Source organism: Choristoneura fumiferana, chromosome 7 (assembly GCF_025370935.1).
Source record: "Choristoneura fumiferana chromosome 7, NRCan_CFum_1, whole genome shotgun sequence".
Classification (NCBI taxonomy): Eukaryota; Metazoa; Arthropoda; class Insecta; order Lepidoptera; family Tortricidae; genus Choristoneura; species Choristoneura fumiferana.
In genome coordinates, this window is record NC_133478.1 from 3,270,862 (window position 1) to 3,292,403 (window position 21,542).

General features: G+C 39.5%; 1 protein-coding gene and 1 long non-coding RNA gene across 3 annotated transcripts; both read right to left on the bottom strand.

Moving 5' to 3' along the window:
• Window positions 1–646: 646 nt before the first annotated feature.
• LOC141429363 (uncharacterized) lies at window positions 647–17,621 on the bottom strand. 2 transcript variants are annotated; one of them, XM_074089651.1, is made up of 4 exons: window positions 17,532–17,621; window positions 9,652–9,837; window positions 8,227–8,359; window positions 647–1,065 (listed from the first exon to the last, which is right to left on the bottom strand). In XM_074089651.1, exons 1-4 carry the CDS (start codon window positions 17,616–17,618, stop codon window positions 1,046–1,048), a joined length of 426 nt encoding a protein of 141 aa, XP_073945752.1. In that variant the 5' UTR covers window positions 17,619–17,621; the 3' UTR covers window positions 647–1,045. The 2 variants fall into 2 exon arrangements, with proteins under 2 accessions (XP_073945752.1, XP_073945751.1); XM_074089650.1 differs by lacking the exon at window positions 647–1,065 and adding an exon at window positions 7,145–7,246.
• Window positions 4,679–6,234, bottom strand: LOC141429512 (uncharacterized). The gene is made up of 2 exons (XR_012451549.1): window positions 6,190–6,234; window positions 4,679–5,867 (listed from the first exon to the last, which is right to left on the bottom strand). It is a non-coding gene; the product is annotated as an uncharacterized lncRNA (long non-coding RNA).
• Window positions 17,622–21,542: the final 3,921 nt, after the last annotated feature.

Below are 21,542 nucleotides of genomic sequence, written 5' to 3' on the forward strand. Positions count from 1 at the left end.
AAAATTTTTGTGTCTTAGAATAAATTAATTTTCGGAAAACTTCTTAAAATGTTCTAATTATTTGAATGCCTGTATACTTTCCTAATGTCAACTGATAAGTTAATAAAAACAGTTCTAATATATATTCTGAAACAGGAGTTAGAAAATGATTTTTGGTATACTGTATCAGTAGTTAGATACATCGTAAAGAAGGAGAGTTTGTATACAAAACATTTAAATTATACAGGTATTCAAACCATTACAAAAGTTATAGCAGTATTTCGATTTTTTATTTATTATAAGAAGTACCTTCTAGTATTTTTTTATTTAAACTTACTGCTTAATTTACTCCCCAGCATCTTAATGTACCTAACATTATTGCAAAAAAAAAACAAGTGCGTAGTTTATTTACGAACCTTTGATATACAAAAATAATTTACAATAAGGCTTTTTTTTCTAATAGGTACCTTCTTATAGTATGTCATCAAGAATACAATGTACATACGTGTTATGTCTAGTTCCAAGTCAATCTACCCACGCCACGGGGTGTAAATTAAAATTGACTTGCAAGACTTGATTAACTAGGTATGTATTAAAATTAATTATGTGCGAGTGGCAATGATGTTGCGTACAATATCAAAAGTAAAAAAAAAAAACAAAATTAGCGTACATAACATAATTTTATAATATTTTAATAAGTAAGTACAGCTTTTACTAACATAACTGTCAACAAGAATAAGCTAAGAGTTTTTGACGTCAATAAGCGTAAAATTGCTGAAATAAGTACTTACCTACTTATACTTAATTGAAATTAAATTGATCAGAAAAAAGCAGACATACGAATAGAAATATAATTACTATAATAGACTAGATTTACCTTATAACTTAATGCTAGTAAGATTACATAAATATATGCCGTATTGTAATAAATATTTGATGTCAAATAGCCATTGAAGTTATGCCTCACGCACGAAGCACTGGCGTGCAACAATAATGATCTGTTTTAATTTTTCACTACTTAATTAATTTCCTTGTGTCATTTTGTAGTAGTAACTGCGTACGATATTCAAAAATAAAACTCGATTACTGAAAAAAAAAACGTTGAAGGTTAAAAAAACAGGGGCTGTTACCAATTTAATAAATATTTTAGGCCCGTTGTTTGATCGGTAGCTAAACTAATAATTAAAATGTATGGCAAACTATAAGTAACAATATACAAAAGCGCGGGAAACGTGAAACGCGGCGGTTCTGTTTCTGGCTTTTTTTTTTGTTTAAATTATTATTTAATAGTTTAAAGATCAGTTAGGTGGTGTTTGTATATATATTTTGTTTCTCTATTTCTTTGTTCGTATTTATATTTGTTTAAGTGTATATAAAAACGTCGAGTTAGGTAAGTTTTCTTTTTTGTATTGTCCCCATGGGGGATAAAGAACCACCAGACCCTGGAGGTGCGAGCCTCCAGGTTGGTTGCAATATCACAATAGATCCCATTGAAGATACAGACTCATCTACCACATTTACCGTATGCGATCGGAAACGACGCAGAAAAATCTGTAAGAAATGTAATAAAAAAAATAAAAAAACGAGGACGGATACTTCTCATGCGCTTGTAATGAAAGTGGTTCGGAAGTTACGGATAGACCAAAGAGTATTAGTACTGTAGACATAAATACTGTAGAGAAACGAAATATGGAAGTGGACAAAAATAAATCATCAGGAGTTGGCAGGGAATTGTTTAATACTACGGATGTCAGTCCCTTCACTATTCACGTCCAAACTAAAAAAACAGACGCAAACTCGTCCTTACATCCTGTGTCTTTTGGTAAATTTTTGATGAGGAACAACTTTCTAAATATCATTAACGGAAGCGTAAAACGAATCGGTAGGACCCGCATATCTATGGCCTTTTCAAAAATGAACGACGCAAATGCATTCATCCACGATTCTCGACTTGAGGCCGAGAATCTTACGGCTTACATTCCTTCATTTTCAGTTACACGTATGGGCTTGGTCCGGGGTATTCCGGCTCAATGGTCCGATGACGAAATTTTAAGCAACATCACTGTACCTATGGGGTGTGGGAATGTTGTTAAGGTGAGGCGACTTAATCGAAGGGTAACTATTGATGGTTCTGTCACATGGCAACCTTCGGAAACTATTGTTTTGACTTTTGACGGACGTCATCTGCCTAAACATGTGTTCTCTTGCTATAACGCAATACCTGTAGAGCTGTACATTTTCCCAACGGTGCAGTGTTTCAGCTGTTGCAAATTCGGTCACACAAAAACTAATTGTAGGTCCAAGCCCCAGTGCTACAAATGTGGTCAAATGCATACAGCTGAGACCTGCTCCGTGGAAGAAGACAATGCCTTTTGTTATTGGTGTAGTGGCCCCCATTTTGCTATAAATAGATCATGCCCAGAACACAAAAGGCAAAAAGATATTAAAGTAACTATGGCCAATAGTTGTATCTCATATGGAGAAGCTGCAAAGTGTCATCCACCAGTTAAAAAATCTTTTGCAGATGTCCTTTTTCAGCAAAGTCCCTCACCTCATCAACCTTCGTCATCACATCAACAAACTTATCGCAATAGTGTTGGAAATGTATCTAGACAAAGCACACCCAATCAATCATATAGAAAAACGGTATTTGTTAAACCCCGAGGCCCCCCCATAAGAACCACTAAAGGATATGACCAAGTGGCTCATAATGCTTTGATTAAGGAATATGCCATTCCTCCTCCAACAAATGGTTGTGCGCTGAAAAATTCCAACAATACTGATTCACAATCTCAATCTGTGGCCGAAGCCATAGTAGCTTTAATTTCTTTATTATCTAAATCCAACTTTGTTTCATCGTCCCACGTTGCCCCCTTGCTTGAAGCACTTGCTGCTACTATAACACACAATGGACAAGATAGTTCAGTGGAACTGTCGAAGTATAATTAGCAAAAAACAAGACTTAATCTATCTTATAAATCAGTTTAATCCTTTCGCTCTTGCCCTCTCTGAGACATGGCTTAAGCCTGGAGCTCTGTTTAGAGTTTCTGGCTACTCATGTCTCAGAGAGGACAGACCTGATGGATATGGTGGAGTAGCGTTACTTGTTAAGGATAATATAGCATTTTCAACAATACCTACTCCTCCACACAGCAACAATGAATGGTCCATTGTTGCTGCCATTGTAAATAACATTTGTATTGTCTCTGTATATATTCCTCATCCATCATCATTGATCTTCCATGAGCTTGAACAGGTGATAATCTCCCTGCCAAAACCCATCTTAATTCTAGGGGATTTTAATTCCCAGCATCGCTCTTGGGGTAGTTCAGTTTCTAGCATAATGGAGAACACATTTTAGATATTCTCGATAATCATAATCTTTGTGTTCTCAATAATGGCTACCCCACTAGGCGAACTGGCCCTTTAGAGGCCATAAGCGTTGTGGACTTATCTATTTGTTCTGCTCATCTTTCATCATCATTATCCTGGCATACATTAGAGTCATCCCATGGAAGTGATCATTTTCCGATTTTAATTTCTTTTCCTTTTACTATTCCATTGCTTACAAGGCCTAGTCCCATGCTCAAGTACAATCTAAATAATGCAGATTGGAAAATGTTTAAAAGCTGCGTAGATAAGAGATTATCTGACCTCCCCAGTATTAATGAGGAGGACCTAGTTACTTCCTCGGCTGCCCTGGCTAATATAATTACTGAAGCAGCTGATGAAACTTTTCCTGTTAAAAATAGTGCATCAGGTAAAATTCCTTCTCCGCCTTGGTGGGACTTTGAATGTTCCCAGTCAATTAAAAAACGAAAGGAGGCTGAGAGACGTTATCGCCACTCAATGACCAATGAAAACTTTGAATTTTACATGCAAGTTGCAAGAGATACCAAAAAGTTGCTGCGTAAGAAAAAATATGAAGGATGGAAACAATTCTGTCTGTCACTTTCTCCTAATGTAAAACCTTCCATAGTATGGAATCATGTGAAAAGATTTAGATCTGCATTTAATGATTCTCCTAGACAAATACTTCCTCCTAATTTAGCTCAACAATTCATAGACCAGTTAGCCCCTGCATCAGTCCCTGAAGGGTATGTTTTTCAGCATTCCTCTACTCCTCCACCAAGCCCTTCTTGTCAATTTAGTCTAGGATCACCCTTCCGAATGGAGGAGTTAAAAGGAATTTTAGCAAACCTAAAGGATTCAGCACCAGGAGAGGATGGTGTACCTTATTCTTTTCTTTCAAATGTTAGTGACAGTATTCTTTCTTATTTCCTTTCTGTCATAAATACAGTTATGTTTACTGGCACTGTTCCTGAGGCATGGAGGTCTCAAATTATAATACCTATTCTGAAACAGGGTAAGCCAGCTAGTGATGCATCCTCTTACCGCCCAGTTGCCCTATCTTCAGTCTTCGCCAAGGTGGCGGAGCATTTGATTAAAAACAGGTTAGAATATTTCATGGAAAGCAATCAGCTTCTGGCTCATAGTCAATTTGGCTTTCGCAAAGGTCGGTCTTGTCATGACAGTCTGGCAATAATAACATCTGATATCCATCTAGCATTCTCAAACAATGAGTCAGTTACTGCTGCTTTCCTTGATATTAGTTCTGCCTATGATAATGTGGTAGTTTCAGTATTGAGGGATAAACTTCTCAAGTTAGGTGTACCTATAGTTTTAATCAACTTCATAATCAATTTACTATCAGAAAGATTTATTAGTATACTCTTAGATGACAATAACCGAATCACGCGTACAGTGTGGCGAGGACTTCCACAGGGTTCCGTATTAAGCCCATTGCTATATAATATTTATACATATGACTTGGAATCATCTTTAAATGGATCTGTCAGAGTTTTACAATATGCTGATGATTTACTATTATACTCAATTAATGGCTCCATTGAAAAAGCTAGCAATAGTCTCACTTCTTCTTTAGGGCTGTTAAAGACATGGTTAGACTCCAATGGTTTGGAGCTTTCTGTGTCCAAAAGTGTGGTGGTATTGTTTACCAGAAAGCGACTCCCTCCCCCTATTAGTGTTAAATTTAGTAGTCAAGTAATTTTGGTTAAAAATCAAACAAATTTTTAGGTGTAATTTTAGATAGCAAATTAACTGGTCTAGCCCATTGTGATTACATAGCTGCAAAATGTGAAAAAAACATTAATATTCTGAGGTGTGTCTCAGGGGTTTGGTGGGGTGCACATCCTTCATGCCTGAAATTATTGTACAATGCTTTGATAAGAAGCATTTTAGATTATGGTACTTTTTTACTAGACCCTGGAAGTGTTGCTGGCTTCAAGAAATTGAAAGGTATCCAGTCTAAAGCTCTTAGAATTGTCTGTGGGGCCATGAAATCTAGTCCTATTAATGCACTTCAAGTGGAATGCGTTGATCCTCCACTATATTTACGGCGTCAATTCCTCAGCGATAGATATCTCTTCCGATGTACTCAGCTATCCAATCATCAGCTCTGGTCTATCCTGCCTCGTCTATCTCTGCAAATAGCCTCCTCAAAATATTGGAAACATAAGAAGCCTCCTTGTTTAATCAAAAGCTTTGATAAATATCAATCTATTTCTGCACCCACTATTAATTCCTCTACACTCCCCATTTATCAGCATGAATATGAATCATTATTTCTTATTCCATCTGTCGCCCTAAATATAGGTATTTCTAAAAATGATGTAGAACATAATCATCAGTTTTTGGGTTTTATTGGATCAGAAGCTCGGGATGTCCATCATATTTACACAGATGCTTCAAAGGTCTCCTCAAATGGATGTGTTGGCGTTGGTGTATTGCATTCTCAGTACAATATTGTACAAAAAATTAAACTTCCACCAGAATCATCTGTGTATACTGGAGAGTGTTTTGGTATCCTGAAAGCAGTTGAATATATAGTTTTAATGAAACTCAAAAACACTATAATATTTTCGGATTCACTGAGCTCATTGCAGTCAATTGCTAAATTTCCATTCAAAACAAAATCTAACAATCCCCATATCTATAAAATACGAAGCCTTCTATTTAAATGCTATCAGAATGGATACATAGTTTCCTTTGCTTGGATCCCTGGCCATAGGGGGATCCAGGGAAACGAACGCGTGGACCAATTAGCTCGCGAAGCGATAGATAGTGGGGACCTCCATCCGTTTAAAAATATAGCTGAGGATCTTGTAGCTTTGCCAAGGATATACTTACGAGAGGCTTGGAGCCAGCTTTGGGCGTCCAATGATGTAAGGACGGTTTGCGTTATCGGGATATTCAACCGGCAATCCCTGCCAAGCCCTGGTTCTCAAAGATCTATCTTTGTAAGCCTGCAACAACTATGATGTCTCGTATGCGTATGGGGCATGTTTGCACACCCCAACATCTTGCGAGATTGGGCATAGTGGACAGCTCGGCATGTGAATGTGGAGCTGTCCCCTGTGATCTTAATCACATAATCCTCGCCTGTCAACTTTATGATCGTTCCTCATTTCTACAACAGCTGTCACTCCTTGGCGTTCCGTTTCCCGTATCTGTTCCATCCCTCCTTGTAATTAATGATAATTCCTTATATATATTTAAAGCTCTATATACATTTCTATCTCATAACAATATAAAACTATAAGTATTATTATTTATCTTTTACCCTTCCTGATCTTTTCCAACCCATTTTTCTAAATTCCGATCCTTACGCATTTCCCTTATCTAATTCCGTTCCCCGTTTGGCTAAATGCGCCAAGAGCGCGAAGCTATAAAAAAAAAAAAAAAAAAAAAAAAGTAACAATATTTAACGCATTTCAAAGGCAAGGGTCTAGCAGGCTAAGCGAAGAAGAGTGGCCCCCAACGATGGATTTGGTCATTCTTTCGGGTGGATTCCCTATCATTTTACATTGTTCTGAATAACTCGATAACAAAAGAAGCTCTAGGACTGATATTGAGCATAGTGTTCTTAGGGCCTGCCATTATAGGTACACCACCTGACAGAAGGACCAAATGCGTCGTTGGAGGCCAATCTTGCTCGCTTAGCCTGCTAGACCCTTCTTGATTATTAGTATCTTTAACTACTGATTGATTGATTAAACAACGGGCACTAAGCGCAAAATAGAATAATGCAATGATTTGACAGGTGAACTGACTGACGCGGTGGCGTGTGGCGCGTGGCGCGTCCTTTGGGCGCGTCAAACAAAATGGCGTCACCGCAATAAGCGCGGGAACCTTAGCGCAACGCGAGCTTCCTACGGAAGAGAGTAGCCATTCGCCGCGTTCCCCTCTGTCAAAGTACAGGCCCAACTGGGCATACGAATTTTATAAAACAAGGCGTGCTCGGATTTCAAACTAGACCGAATCGAGTCGCGCGAGTGAACGCGGCAGTGCTAAAAATGCCGAATTGTTCAGTTTTCTGCTGTAAAAAGAGATCTGGGACATCAAGCTTGCAAAAAGGTGGTGTTACATTTCACATTTAAGTAAATTGTTAGAGTATTATTGCAATTTAATTACATTTAAACAACAAAGTCGTACATTATTGTCCAATTCGTTTATAAACATCGGGTCCGCTACAAATTTCGGATCGGCCATGCGATAAATCCGACTTTTCGCCGATTAACAACTTAACTAGTGATGTTACTGTCAATGTGTGAGTTTTTAGGTCATCAGTACACGAATTATTAGTGTATTGTTGGATTATTTATGTGTTAACGTCGTCATTACAGTCAGGTGGCAGTTTTGATTTTGCATGTAAGTGTGCGGAACTGCACTTGTGTGCACATTTCCCCCGGCAACAAACGCCAGAACTATTTTTAAGGGAATCTCCCGCTAAGGCTACTACTCCCTTCCGGTAGGAAGCCCGTGTTGCTCTAAGGCGGGAACGTTTGACTAATGGCTACTCAAAATTTTACGCACGCAACCGTACTGCCGTATTATTTATTGGGTAAGTAAAATGGTTTCGCGGTTTCAAAAAAAAATGCTAACTGCGCAGGTATAAGTACCTAGTTAAAAAACATAATGTATTACAATGTATGATGAATTTCAATCGAGAAAAGTCGTAAGTATCTCACAAGTGAGGTAGGACAGAAAGAACCCGAAGCGTCAATCAATTATTGTATTAAATTAGTGACATTTTCACATCCATTAAAATTGAATTTTAATATTAGTGTCAAAATACAGCCGCGATAAATACGAAGTTTTCCGATAAAATTTGACGGAAAACCATTCTGCGCAATACTGTACCTTAGTTAGTTAATACTTACTTACCTAAGACTATAAAGCGGACTGCTATTATCCACACGTGTGTCCTGTAGTAAAAGCAAAAGAAGATCATAGTGATCTCCAAAACCATGTACCCAAAAATGCCGAAAAGATATGCCTTCACGTAAATCGCTTGATTCTGAAACAAATAGGTATACGATCAAGAATAAACTATTTTTTTTTATCAATATGGGACATTGTGTCATATACCTACCTACGTTAGCTAACATCCCACTAATAAATGCAAAAGTTTGTAAGTTTCTTAGTTTGTTAACTTAGCGTTGAAACCGCTGAATTGATTTAGATGCAATTCGGCGTACAAATAAAATAGTGGAGTCCCTTGAAAGGACATAGGATAGTTTTTATCCCATAAAACTGCGTTGTTCCCGCGGGATAGCGGTAACGAATTCTTCGCGGAGAGTCGCGGGCAACAGCTAGTTGAAAGTAAACAACTTTTTAATGTACTTTATTTAGAATAAGTGTTACTTAATGCAATTAGTGTTCATTATAATCGTGTTCAGATTAATTATAATTATTTATATTATTACAAAGTGTGAAGCGAGGAGCCACCGATCGTCATACGATGTGGTCTCGCACCGCTCGTGTCAGCAGGGCTACTACGAAACTCGAAACTCGAAGTTCGTGTCGTGCCGTCCCTCTGACACTTACACTATTTAATACGAGAGCGAGAGGGACGTTGGCCGGAGGCCCTGCTGATGAGCTCCATAATTCAAAATTTTCACACGGTCTCGGAAAACGGAAAATTTTACGTCCCGGTTTGTCTGAGGATCAGGGGCTGGCTATATCAAATGATTTTATTTTCAAAAAACAATATACCTGAATATAAAGCACGTAGGTGCATACCTATTACTCTACTTTCTTTGAACCTTTATACCTTATCTAAAATCATCCAAAAAAATATTGATGAAACTGAGTAAACTAAACTAAGTGAAAATAAAGTAATCTGGGTAAAATCACAAAATAAGTATGGTATAAAAGTTCAAAATCTCAAAAACGGCTAAACCGATTTTGATAAAACATATCTAAGAACCATCGCTAGTCCACCTATTTAAGAGCTACAGTGCCACAACAGACAGACATACAGACACACAGACACACATAGCGGTCAAACTTATAACACCCCTTTTTTGCGGCGGGGGTTAAAAATTAAGCTCTAATATAGATTAAGTACCTAAGCCAAGCATGATGGCCTAGTGGTTCACCTATAGCCTCTAAAGCAGAGGATTGTGGGTTCAAACCCGCTCGCATCCAAATACCTACACGTGCGAAATTCCCAATCCGCACTGGGCCCGAGTGCGAGAAAGGAGACCTGTGCCCAGCAGTGGGCCCCCTGTTTCACCATCCATTGATTAAATTTATCTGACGGATACATGATACCGTCTCTGTTTGTTGTGTCTTCTGAAACCTTACCTTGTGCAACCCTACCAAGAGGGATGTTATAAACGGCAGCAGTAGAAACCACAGTCCCAGCATGATGCCTTCCGTGCTTCCTATCTCAGGCAGGAGGTAATGCTGATCCTCACTAATGGACTTTTTCATTTCACGTAGAACTGCTTCAACAGTTATGAGGACGGTACTCATTGCGACGTCAGCCAACTGAAATAGTATTTTACGCAACTGTATCGTAATAGGGGTCCTTAAAACACGAGTGTTACGCCGAGTTTCATAATAGGGTCACATGAGTGTACGTACAGTTGCATACAATATTTTATCTATATCCATATATAATCCTCTATCATGTGTTCAAGAACCATTGAGAATGACCGGAATTAACGAGAACTAGGTAGGTATGTCTGCCCCAGGAGCTGCGCCACGACCTGCTGCTGCAGCACGTCCACGAGCACGTGGTCGCGGCGCCCCCCCCCCCCGTGCTGTATAATGATATAATGATGAAATCTCATTACGATACAGCCGTGTTCATAATAGAATCCAATGTCGTAATGCTGGTCATTACATGGTTCTTGAACGCATAATTGAGGATTTTCTATATGGGTGTAGATAAATTAAGGCTTTTTTATCAATTAACCAAAAGAATTTCCTTGCTCACCCGCGACCTTACGATAGCTAAGCTTATGCAAAATATGCGTGTTCATGCAGTTCCTCCACCTCCACACTGTAAGAACACACAGAATTCACACAAACCCATCTATCACCACCAACACACTACACTGACGCGTTTCAAACTCAACCAGAGCTCATCTTCAGAGTGACACAACCGTACACCATGCTACCAGTTGTTAGTTGTTGTGTTGTTGTTTTTTTATCACCTGGAGAACATTATGCTAGATGCAGTAGGTACGTAAAGAATGCCAGAATGAAGGGTTGCTTATGGTTGGTTGTTGATGGGTATACTTCAAAAAGTAAGACAGTTGGACACTTAACACTGATTGTTAAAATTATGTAGTAGGTTCCTATTACCTACTGCTGAATGCCGCCCCAAAAAAATGCCCGAATAAAAGATGGCTTACTGATGAAACAGAGTTCATAAAGTTGAGCAGTTAATGATCACTGGCACCGATAGTTTAAAATAGTACACTGCTGGACGGAGTTTCCAGAGAATGCCGTAATGAAAGATTGCTTACTGACGGGTCGAGTTTAAAAAGTTGAATAGTTGGTTACCAGTATCTGTAGGAACTTCGTGTCTATCTCATCAATTATTACAAGTTATTAAAGGGGAGACGACTCTGGCTGCAACATCAAGTCATGTCTATCTATTGCGCTATGACAATCATCAAAACTGAACATAAATGTAAAGTTTTGTGTCGGACCATTAACTGTTGAGGAGTTCTCTCCTGCGGAAACGATCTTGGGTAGACCACCACGATGTGATTGCCAGATTATTACTGTCATCAGATTTACCAAATAGACAGTAGGTTAGGTAAGTATGTCAAAATACACGTCAATCCAATCACTAGATTTTTATTTATTGATTAATTTGACCTAAAGATACAAAGATTGTAAGGCCTTGGTCGTTCAAGAGGCAAGGCTCGGATACCGGTTAAATTTCCAAACCAAAAATTTACTTGGCGCAAAGCCTTTTCATTTTGGTTTCGTTCGCGTAACCGTTATTTTTAAACCGGTTTTTAAGGGAACATTTCCATAAAGTTCTTGTCAGATTAACCGGTTTATTCCGGCGCAGGATAAACCATAGATGAGAGTGTATACTATAATAAACTAGACGCCGCGACGCCGCTCCCGAACATTGACGAACACAGCAATTAGACTGAGAGGTGGCAGGAATTTTTAAAACGATCATGGAAACGGTTAGACTCATTTTTATGTGTTGTAGAGTGGTCTGCTGATGTGAATAATTTTGGTCTGCCTGCTCTCAGTGGGTGCAACTTTGAGATATAGCGCATAAAAGAGGCTTTATTGTTGCGAAAAAAAAACGATAACAGAAATGGTTAGTTTTAGTACATATTCAAAGTATGGCGTCTCCTCATGTGAAACGAATTGGTCTGCCTGCTCTCAGTGGGTGCAACTTTGAGATATAGCGCATAAAAGAGGCTTTATTGTTGCGAAAAAAAAAACGATAACAGAAATGGTTAGTTTTAGTACATATTCAAAGTATGGCGTCTCCTCATGTGAACCGAATTGGTCTGCCTGCTCTAAGTGGTTGTATTTCAGAGCTATGATGCCCGCAAGATGCTTAATTGTAAAGAAAATTCAAGGTAATGGTAATCAATAAAATAAATCTCAGAGACCGTTAGTACTAGAAAGCTGTAATTTGGTATAAATATATTTATCTATCACGCCAACAAAGTGATAAAATAAAAAAAATAAAAAAACATTTTTTTAGGGTACCTCCCATAGACATAAAATGAGGGTGATTTTTTTTTCTCAACTAACCCTGTATTGTGGGATATCGTTGGATAGGTCTTTTAAAACCAATGGGGGGTTGCTAAGACGATTTTTCGATTCAGTGATCTGTTTGTGAAATATTCAACTTTAAAGTGAAAACTTTCATCAAAATCGAGCGTCTCCCCCCTCTAAAATCTAAACCGTTGGGTGGAAAAATTTGGAAAAATTAAGGATGGTAGTAAGTATATCAAATTTACAAGAAATATTATAACGACTAAGATTGTTTGAGAATTTGTAGTAGTTCAAGAGTTACTAGCAGCCTAAGGTATAAAACATACCTAAACTTGGAAGATTCCGTACACAATACGAAATCCTTAGAAAAATATTAAGTAAGTACTTGATTTTTTCCTAATGGCTACGGAATCCTTTATGGGGCGTGTCCGATACGCTCTTGGCCGGTTTTTTTTAATTCAACTTACTTGTATAAGAAGTCTTCTCTAAGAAGTTTGGCTAAGTGCCACTTGCAAGCGCATGAACGACACCGTCGGAGTTGAAGCGTCGTGAAATCAGGAATCGATTACGAAATCCCCATCTTTGTTACCAAAGCTGATTACACTATAATTATAACTGATTGCCGCAGATAGTCGGGCTCTCAGATTATCGCGCTTGGTTATAAGTCACAGTGCCGTCTCAGTTCAAAGTCGTGGAGGTTTAGCCTTCACCTTAGCTCTCCACTCCTGTCGGTTAGCGGCCTCGTTCTCCCACTGAGACGGCACTATGGTGCAACTTTTCATGGTTCTCTTTAGCACGTCCTTATACCTCAAAACTTGTCCGCCATGCTTACGCTTGCCATCCTCAAGTTCTGACCAGAAGACGCGCTTCGTCACCCGCTGCTCTGACATTCGCGTAACGTGGCCGCTCCACCGAAGTGGTCGCCGCATGAGGTTGGACTCAATGCAACCTACCTACATTGGCTCTGCGCAGCACTACGGTATTCCGCACATGATCAGACCATTTGATCCTTCAAACTTTTCGGAGGCATCTTAGGTGGAAACGGTCTAGCATGCGGATGTGCCTGTGATACGCGGTCCACGCTTCAGCAGAGTGCAATAAGTTAGGAAGGACGATGGACATGTACACAGAGATCTTTGTGACTAGTTTAAGGTCATGCGAACAGAAAACCTTGAAATCCAACTTACCGAATGCTGCAGCTGCAGCTCCGATTCGGCTGTTAATCTCAGCGTCAAGGTCACATACACACGCGCTAGCACACAACCTTGCTTCACCCCACAGGTAACGGGTAAGAAGTTTGATTGTTCACTGTCGAGAGCGACGCAGCACTGCATGTCGTCATGCAGGAGTCGGAGAAGTCTCACAAAGTTTTCTGTGCATCCTATCTTACTGTGTACCACCCATAGAGCTTAGGGACACTATCAAAGGTTTTCTCGAGATCGACGAAGCAGATGCACATGCGGCGGCTTTGCTCTCTGTTCTTTTCCTGTAATTGCCGCAGTGAGAAAATAGCGCCCAGATTAACAGCCAAATCGGAGCTACAGCTGCAGCATTATATAAGTTGGATTTCAAGCTCTTCTGTACGCATGACCTTAAACTAGTCATAAAGATCTCTGTGCACATGTCCATGGTCGTTCCTAACTTATTGTACTCTGCTTAAGCGTGGATGGTGTATCGCAGGCACATTCGCATGCTAGACCGTTTCTACCTAAGATGCCTCCGAAAACTTTGAAGGATCAAATGGTCTGATTCGTGTGTGGAATACGGAAGTGCTGCGCAGGGCCAATGTAGGTGGCATTGAGTCCTACCTCATGCGGCGACAACTTCGGTGGTGCGGACACGTAACGCGAATTAGGTCGAATGCCAAACTGAGTCTCAGGCAATATTTTTTCAGAAAGTTCCTTAAGGCGGTTCATTAGGACTCGGGCAAATATTTTCCCAGGGACTTACATCAGAGAAGTACTCCTTTGTTCTTATATAAGACTTTCAAGGCTGATGGGACTCTCTCTTCTCTCCACATCAGCTGAAAGAGCTCCCATACGGCCGTATGCAATTCCTCAACGCCGTTTTTGAGCAGTTCACCCGGTATAAAATCAATTCCGACCGCGCGCTTATTTTGTTGTTGCTTAATACTTAGCAAGAACAACCTTGCTTTGTCTCAGCGGCTAGTCCAGCTTTATGTCAATAGGAAGTTGGGAAATTGAGCGAACGTGTTCCAGGTCAACCGACCTATCTACGTTCAGCAGAGAGTTGAAATGTTCTGCCCATCGCATCAGCACTTCTTCCTTACCTTTAAGAAGGCCTTCGCCACTAACAGGCTTAAGTGGGACTTTTGCAAGTGAAGTCGTGCCAATTAGCTTTTTAATTTCACCATAGAACTTCCCTAGCTGATTAGTATTTGCAAGCCACTGCAAATAGCGAGCTTTGTCTTGCCATCACTTGTCTTTTGTACCCCTGTGCTGCCGTAGAGGACGTCGGTTATCAATCGCCTTTCTAAGGACTCCATCATTCTCATCAATCCAATCCTCGTGTTTTGGTTTTGGACTTTCAGACCTCAATCAGCATCAAGATCGCCATGATCTTATTAGAAAGAGGCAACGCAGCAATCAAGTCATAGTATATTTTCGTTGATCCCGAAATCCGTAAGCCTATCAACGGTTAGAGACGTCGGCTTAGTTCTACCAGATGTACAAGGCAAGGAGAATGGAGGCGGAGACGAAGTTTCGTGACAACAAGCCTATGATCGGTCCAGAAGTGTGCACCACGCATAACACGGGTGATTAGGACTTGGGAAACATCTCTTTGGCGTACGATGGCATAATCTATCAGATGCGTGTTTGGACCTTGGATGCATCCACGTGTTTTAATGCTTGGCGGGAAGTCTGAACATTGCGTTTGTAACTGCAAGATGAAATTGTGCACAGAAATTTAGTAGCAGCTGTCAGTTATCGTTCATTCTGCCTACTCCGTGTCTACCTAGAACATTAGGCCATGCAATAAAGTCCTGTCTGACTCTGGCATTGAAATCACCCAACAGAAGGATCTGCTCCCTGGGTCGTACACTCTCCATACAGTGACTCCACGGAGCTTATCCAACATACAACATGATAACATTAAGGTAGTTGTTGTTATCCAGGTGGAGGCGCAAAGTGATCACGCGGTCCGAGATGTGCACCGGATTCTCTTGTAACTTCTTAATGAGTTGATCCTTGAACCGCAAATCCTACGCCTGACCTTCGCGGCTCGGACGAGGCGAGTCCTTTCCAGAAGAATGTGTACCCGCCACCTTGCTCCACCAGCTCACCCTCATCAGCAAGGTGTGTTTCGCTGAGAGCAGCTACATCGATATTATAGCGAGAGAGTTCCCGAGCTACAATGGCGGTCTTATGCTCTGGGCAGGCGTTGTCATTACGATCAAGATGAGTTCGCACGTTCCATGCACCAAATCTCATTTGCGATTGATTTATAGTATTATTATTATTTATTTTGATCACGTGTTTTAAGATGCGAAGGCAGCCGCGGTTACACTACACCTTCCGTGTGTTTGGCGTGAGCTTTTTTCAGGACACCTTTTCTAGCCCCTTCCAAGGCTAAGCAAAGAAAGCAGTACCACCCTTAATAGGGCTGCTCTGATGCTCCGGGTGCTGCCGAACCCTCTCAGTCCCCCCAGTGCAGAACGAAGCGACCACGGTGTCATACAACACCCCCAGAGCCGCCCACGTGTTGGCCTCAGACAAAGCCCGGTTGCATCAAACCAAAACCTTTCTACTTCAGCCATTCGCCGTGGGACTTTGTTGCTTCTAATATTTGTATAAATGAATACGGACTCCTTAATATGTAATGGTAATTCACCGTTTCACTTGATACCCAGTAGAGGATTACAAAGAAAAATCAAGTAATCGTGAAACCAGGAATCGATTACGAAATCCCCATCTTTGTTACCAAAGCTGATTACATTATATTATATAAGTTTTGAGGTATAAGGACGTGCTAAAGAGAACCATGAAAAGTTGCACCATAGTGCCGTCTCAGTGGGAGAACGAGGCCGCTAACCGACAGGAGTGGAGAGCTAAGGTGAAGGCTAAACCTCCACGACTTTGAACTGAGACGGCACTGTGACTTATAACCAAGCGCGATAATCTGAGAGCCCGACTATCTGCGGCAATCAGTTATAATTATAGTGTAATCAGCTTTGGTAACAAAGATGGGGATTTCGTAATCGATTCCTGATTTCACGACGCTTCAACTCCGACGGTGTCGTTCATGCGCTTGCAAGTGGCACTTAGCCAAACTTCTTAGAGAAGACTTCTTATACAAGTAAGTTGAATTAAAAAAAAACCGGCCAAGAGCGTATCGGACACGCCATAAAGGATTCCGTAGCCATTAGGAAAAATCAAGTACTTACTTAATATTTTTCTAAGGATTTCGTATTGTGTACGGAATCTTCCAAGTTTAGGTATGTTTTATACCTTAGGCTGCTAGTAACTCTTGAACTACTACAAATTCTCAAACAATCTTAGTCGTTATAATATTTCTTGTAAATTTGATATACTTACTACCATCCTTAATTTTTCCAAATTTTTCCACCCAACGGTTTAGATTTTAGAGGGGGGAGACGCTCGATTTTGATGAAAGTTTTCACTTTAAAGTTGAATATTTCACAAACAGATCACTGAATCGAAAAATCGTCTTAGCAACCCCCATTGGTTTTAAAAGACCTATCCAACGATATCCCACAATACAGGGTTAGTTGAGAAAAAAAAATCACCCTCATTTTATGTCTATGGGAGGTACCCTAAAAAAAATGTTTTTTTACTTTTTTTATTTATCACTTTGTTGGCGTGATAGATAAATATATTTATACCAAATTACAGCTTTCTAGTACTAACGGTCTCTGAGATTTATTTTATTGATTACCATTACCTTGAATTTTCTTTACAATTAAGCATCTTGCGAGCATCATAGCTCTGAAATACAACCACTTAGAGCAGGCAGACCAATTCGGTTCACATGAGGAGACGCCATACTTTGAATATGTACTAAACTAACCATTTCTGTTATCGTTTTTTTTTCGCAACAATAAAGCCTCTTTTATGCGCTATATCTCAAAGTTGCACCCACTGAGAGCAGGCAGACCAATTCGTTTCACATGAGGAGACGCCATACTTTGAATATGTACTAAAACTAACCATTTCTGTTATCGTTTTTTTTTCGCAACAATAAAGCCTCTTTTATGCGCTATATCTCAAAGTTGCACCCACTGAGAGCAGGCAGACCAAAATTATTCACATCAGCAGACCACTCTACAACACATAAAAATGAGTCTAACCGTTTCCATGATCGTTTTAAAAATTCCTGCCACCTCTTAGACTAAATATAGACGCGGCGGGCGACGGGCCGCTGCCTGCCGCGGGTGGCGGGTCAGATCAGAACGACCAAGGCCTAAGTTAATAAAAAGCTTGTAAGAAAAGTGTTACCAGGTAAGTATAAGCGACTATAAAGCTGGCAGTCCGGAGACTCATCGTGCCACAAAGGCAAGTTCGGTTCACGAAGATAGGCTCCATGGTGGCGCTGAGAAATAAAAGATACAAACTTGCTGCCTCTCTTGTAATAATTTATCCCTTGTTTTAGATGGGTTATTCAGAAGTCCCAGAAGTTGAAGATTCAATTTCGGGGCATCCAGCAATTTGCAATTGCTTGGGACCAGTAAAGATTCCATAATCTTTTCTTTATTTTGTTTGGGGAGGCCTTGATTGTCATATAAATTTGTTCATTTACCTTTTCACCATATAATCTCTCCCCACTGGTTGGCTCTCCCAGAGCTAGTAAAATCTCGGGATCGAGTCGTTTTCATCACCATTAATTGCTTCTGGCTCTGAGTCCATGGTTTCTGGGTCAGCCTCTAGCTCTGTGGCCTCTGGGTCAGCCTCTAGCTCTGGGGCCTCTGGGTCTGTTTCTATAATCTCCAGCTCTGGTGTCTGAGCTGAAATATTATTAGACTGATAAGAAGTTTTGGAATAAAGTTAGGTTAGGCTTTTGACAACATGTTAAGATTTGACCCATCTCCATCCCACGGATAGAGCGCAAAATCGTCACACGATAATGCTAAGTAGTTTTGTCAATTTTGTAAAGATTCGACCCATCTCCATCCTACGGATAGAGCGCAAAACCGTCACACGATAATGCCAATAAAAGGAGAGGTTACGTAGTATGTAATATTAAACTTTCGAGAAAAAAAATCTCTGATCATGATAAGATTAGAAAATATATCCAAAAAAGGTCTAAATTTATTTGGATAAGCACTGTTTATTGTGAAAACACTCACCTCTAAAACACTGGGGTTGCGGTTGCGGCGGCGCCGCCATTACCCGGTTCTTATATTTTTCTAATCTCTTCTCCAGTTCTTGGATCTTACTATCCAAATTCTTTCTCGGTGTTTTTGGCATTATTATCTTTAGAAGTATGATCCTTCCTCAATCTTCTTACTACCAGAATAATTAAGTAATTAGCTTAAAAATATTTTCGTGTCAAGTGCGTTGAGCGCGAAAACAACGAATGATGCAATCTCTGTTTTTCCCTGTTTTTTGTTTCTTATGGTGTATTTTAACGTCGCGTTCAAATAGCAGGAAAGGACGAAACTACATTGTTATCTCGGACTAAGTATGAATATAATTACAGCTTTTCAGGTTCTAATCTTTCGGACGAAGTTTCATAAAATTATAATAGAACTTCACTTACAGGCAAGTTCGTTTAATCACTAATTATCTTCCAGCGGGCGAATGGCACTGGTGCTACAAACTATAACTGGCATGTGTTAGCCATATTGTAAGCTAAGCAATCCTGTGTTAGGCTGTGTTGCCATACATGCATCACGATTTGATTACGGGAAGACTGCATAATGCTGCGCGCCGGCCCTTGATCAAGATAGAGCGAGATTGTCTACATCGTTTCCGCGTCTCTCAAAGGCGCAATCAAAATTTATTTTGCACTGAAAACTGGAAAGTCGCCTAGAGCGATCGTTCCTCTTGCTCTACACATGGCTTATTTACATCCCGAGTCAAATATGTCAACTGTGAATCATTAACATATGTTCATCGCAAAACAATGGCAACATGGTAATGGAACAAGATTAGTCGTATACAGTATTTGACCTCTTCACCGCCAGAGTCAACCAGTGTGACAGCCATGCCTACGGTCACATAGGTACGTGAACAAAAATAAGTATCTTTCCGAACAACTCAAAAATATATTTACGGCCTTATTGCGTCGGAAACAAATTTACACTTGACTGTACATGACCAACATCCTTCTGCAATGGAATTAAAAATCAAAGATAGATAATAATAATCTAACCTAGGTATTACGATTACGACTCTATTGGATCTTGTTATATTTCCAAATCTGTTTTTGCGATGACCTGTCCGAGCTATTATCATTTAAAACTGTCATAAATGAGCTGTTAAATACGTCATTTCAATGAGCATGACATTCCTAACAAAGCAAAGAAGAATTTTACATATACATTTTCCTATGTTAAAATGTTATTTCCTAACACTTGATATCAGTTGTATCAGGAAAAGTTGCTTACGTTTAACATATTGGGGCAAAACAATTTAGGGAAGGGTTAGCTCGCATGTGTCTCTGAAAAGTCCCGTTTGCAAAACGTCACTAGGTACTCAAAAATAAATCTCATTCATAAAAATCCCGTTCTCAAAATGTCCCATTTGCAAAATTTTTGGCGAGGCCGTATTGTCTAACGCGTTGATTTCGCGATCGGATTCACCATCTCTTTCTTACCTCGTCTTGTACCGTGTGACAGAAAGAGGCGGTGAAAACGATTGTGATTCCAAGTGTGGTATACAACAAGGCATCGAAACTTTCACGGAACGGACATTTTGCGAATGGAATGGAACCTTGCAAAGAGAGCGTATAGGACCTTTGAGGGCCTAACCTAGTGAATTATATTCCTTGACTGTCTTAGTTGACTGTACTTATTTTCTGTTTGTTTTGCCCCTGTCTGTTAGTAAGTATTACCACATCTTGCTTGATATTGAAATACCCACGTTTTGAACGTGGCGTTTTTTATGAGAGATTGTATTTACACTTTATAATTTTGATAGATTGTTTTACTTTATACCTACATTGTATGATTTACATCGTTTCGCATTTATAAATGTTATCTATGTGCATCGGCGTCTATAGCTGTAAATTTGTACTATGTTCAGTAGAAATTGAAACTTAGGTGCGTAACGCACGGGTCCGATTGAGACAATAAACTAAATTAATGTGAAGTTTTTGTATTTCATTTGCAAATCAGCTCTCTCCTTCTTTACATCTACTATTCACTCGTTGTTAACTTGCTGTCGCATTGTTTTTTCTTTTTTCCATGTTGGTACTGACATACTTACCTTTAAAAACGGTCATGGATTTATCCACGGCACATGCTGCAGTCAAAGCCTTATTAGACTCATTGCCGGAGACTCCTTCAATTTAACTGATTATGAAGGCAACTTCACACCGGTAAATGGAACTTATTACTTCATATCGTTTACTCTATTTTGAAATACGAGTCTAAACCCCTTCGATCACCAATCTAAACCCGGATTTTTAATCCCATGGAAAAAATTTAAACTAAGGTGTTACTTACCGTTATCAAAAATCATTTGCAGAATTCAAGATTTGCCAGAAATCGACTACCCATTAAAACACTGTATTTATAATATATTTTAATTTACTTACTGATGAAAATCTTTACTTTGGCATTTACTACGCTTTGATATAATATTAATTTACAAAGAGATTACTATTTTCGTATGCCCTTATAGTTTCGCCATGTCTGTCTGTCTGTCTGTCCGTCCGTCCGCGGCTTTGCTCAGGGACTATCAATGCTAGAAAGCTGTAATTTTGCACAGATATATGTAAACTATGCCGACAAAATGGTACAATAAAAATTAAAAGAAAAAAATTTTTTTAGGGTTCCTCCCATAGACGTAAAGTGGAGGTGATTTATTTTTTCTCATCCAACCCTATAGTGTGAGGTATCGTTGGATAGGTATTTTAAAACCATTAGGGGTTTGCTCAGACGATTTTTCGATTCAGTGATTTGTTTGCGAAATATTCAACTTTAAAGTGCAAATTTTCATTAAAATCGAGCGTCCCCCCCCCTCTAAAATCTAAACCGGTGAGTGGAAAAATTTGAAAAAATTCAGGATGGTAGTAAGTATATCAAACTTTCAAGGAAAACTAGAACGGCTAAGTTTGCTTGAGAATTATTAGTAGTTTAAGAGTAAATAGCAGCCTAAGGTATAAAATATACCTAAACTTGGAAGATTCGGTATAAAATACGAAATCCTTAGAAAAATATTACTAATGTTTTCGTAATGGCTACGGAACCCTATTTCGGACGTGTCCGACACGCTCTTGGCCGGTTTTTTTACTGTCGAAATTGTTATATTTTTTTGTATTAAGTTGAGCATTGTTACGTTTTC